Source organism: Ceratina calcarata, unplaced genomic scaffold, assembly GCF_001652005.2.
Source record: "Ceratina calcarata isolate Rehan_Ccalc_2016 unplaced genomic scaffold, ASM165200v1 scaffold260.2, whole genome shotgun sequence".
Classification (NCBI taxonomy): Eukaryota; Metazoa; Arthropoda; class Insecta; order Hymenoptera; family Apidae; genus Ceratina; species Ceratina calcarata.
In genome coordinates this window covers 243,907-245,178 of record NW_017148113.1, presented here as the reverse complement: position 1 = coordinate 245,178, position 1,272 = coordinate 243,907, and the positions used below count along the sequence as shown (strand labels likewise).

At 43.3% G+C, this 1,272-nt stretch overlaps 1 protein-coding gene across 10 annotated transcripts in view; it reads right to left on the bottom strand.

The window, feature by feature from the left end:
• Window positions 1–1,272, bottom strand: part of LOC108623317 (uncharacterized) — a 13,846-nt gene that overhangs the window by 2,882 nt on the left and 9,692 nt on the right. Inside the window, exon 6 of one of the 10 annotated variants that reach the window (XM_026812185.1) lies at window positions 924–1,109. The exons of the other annotated variants lie outside the window; for them this stretch is intronic. Coding sequence (XP_026667986.1) covers window positions 939–1,109 — 171 coding nt within the window. The 3' untranslated portion in view covers window positions 924–938. Of the gene's footprint in view, window positions 1–923; window positions 1,110–1,272 lie in introns of those variants that run through there. 10 annotated transcript variants of the gene reach the window in all.

Sequence of the window (1,272 nt, the reverse complement as noted above, 5' to 3'; positions counted from 1 at the left end):
AAGTCATCATGTCGTGTGAAATAATTGATAAATTCATTTTTTTTTTTTAAATTTTGACTTAGACCACTTTCATAATTATGGGCACAAATCAGGAACCGCTTTACTTTGGAAGATCGCGCCTCTTCCGCGGACCGACTCACCCTGTTTCACCCCGGGTGACTCCTCGTAATCCTGGCTGAACCTGACCGCGGGAAACGAAATCGTTGCACGGCGATTGTTTTGCTTAGCGATCCCATTGCCGTGCGCATTGCCGCGGCAAGATCTGTGAAGCAGGTGATGCGCTCTCAGCGACTCTTTGTCGACGTTCTCCTTGCGCAGAGGCATATTTTCACGAGCGACAAAAACAAACACAGTTTTTTTCCTCTCCGCGGGCTTTCACGCACCGGTGTAATTATCCCCACCCGCACAATCTCTCACGCGTCCATCCCTGTTCTTCCGTCGGGCGTTTGACGAATTTAGCCCGGTGAAAATGTGTCTCAATTCTGGTTTTTGTTTCGGTAAAAGTAGAAAGGCACCGCCGACCTTCCCCCCATCGCGAGTTTATCACGATTTTAATCGCAGCTTATATTAATTCACTTCTATAATTCGTTAATTATAAATTGTCTGATTTTACGTAAACAATTTACATGATTCGCAAAATTATTTATAAAATATTTTGCATTTTAGATTGCAACATAGATGATAACAATTGATAACTCATGTAATCAGACACACTCGATGTATACACAGTTGAATAATTCCGACAGCGAAGCAAACTGAATCGATTACAAACTAATTTACGTATCAGTAAACAGTTTTATAATTGAACACGACCAACGGTTCCCTTTCGTTTCGAGGAAACGGAATGGAACACGAGGAGACTCCATTACGGAGGAGCACGCCTCGAGCTCACCGAGTCTCGACTGAGGCGAAGGAGACAGCAGCAGCCAGCAAGCGCGTTAGTAAATATCTCCAGAGGCCCAAAGCAGATCGAAAAGAAACACGGGAAAAGAGAGGCGGGAGAGGCAGGCGTGCTCCCACGGCTTCTCGCCGCAGCTCATTCCCTTCCTCTTCGTCGTCGTCGTCGTCTTCTTCTTCCTCGCTGGTTCAAATGCGAAAGTATTCGCACGCTTATCATAGAAAGTTTTATGAATTCCAATTCCATCTTCTCTTTTTCTTTTATCCTAATAAACATTCTTATGCAAGAATTTTTATCGACAGAATCACTAATTAGATTTCAAACTCGTTTCCATTCAACACTGCCATTAATAATACAATATTAGAATCGAATAC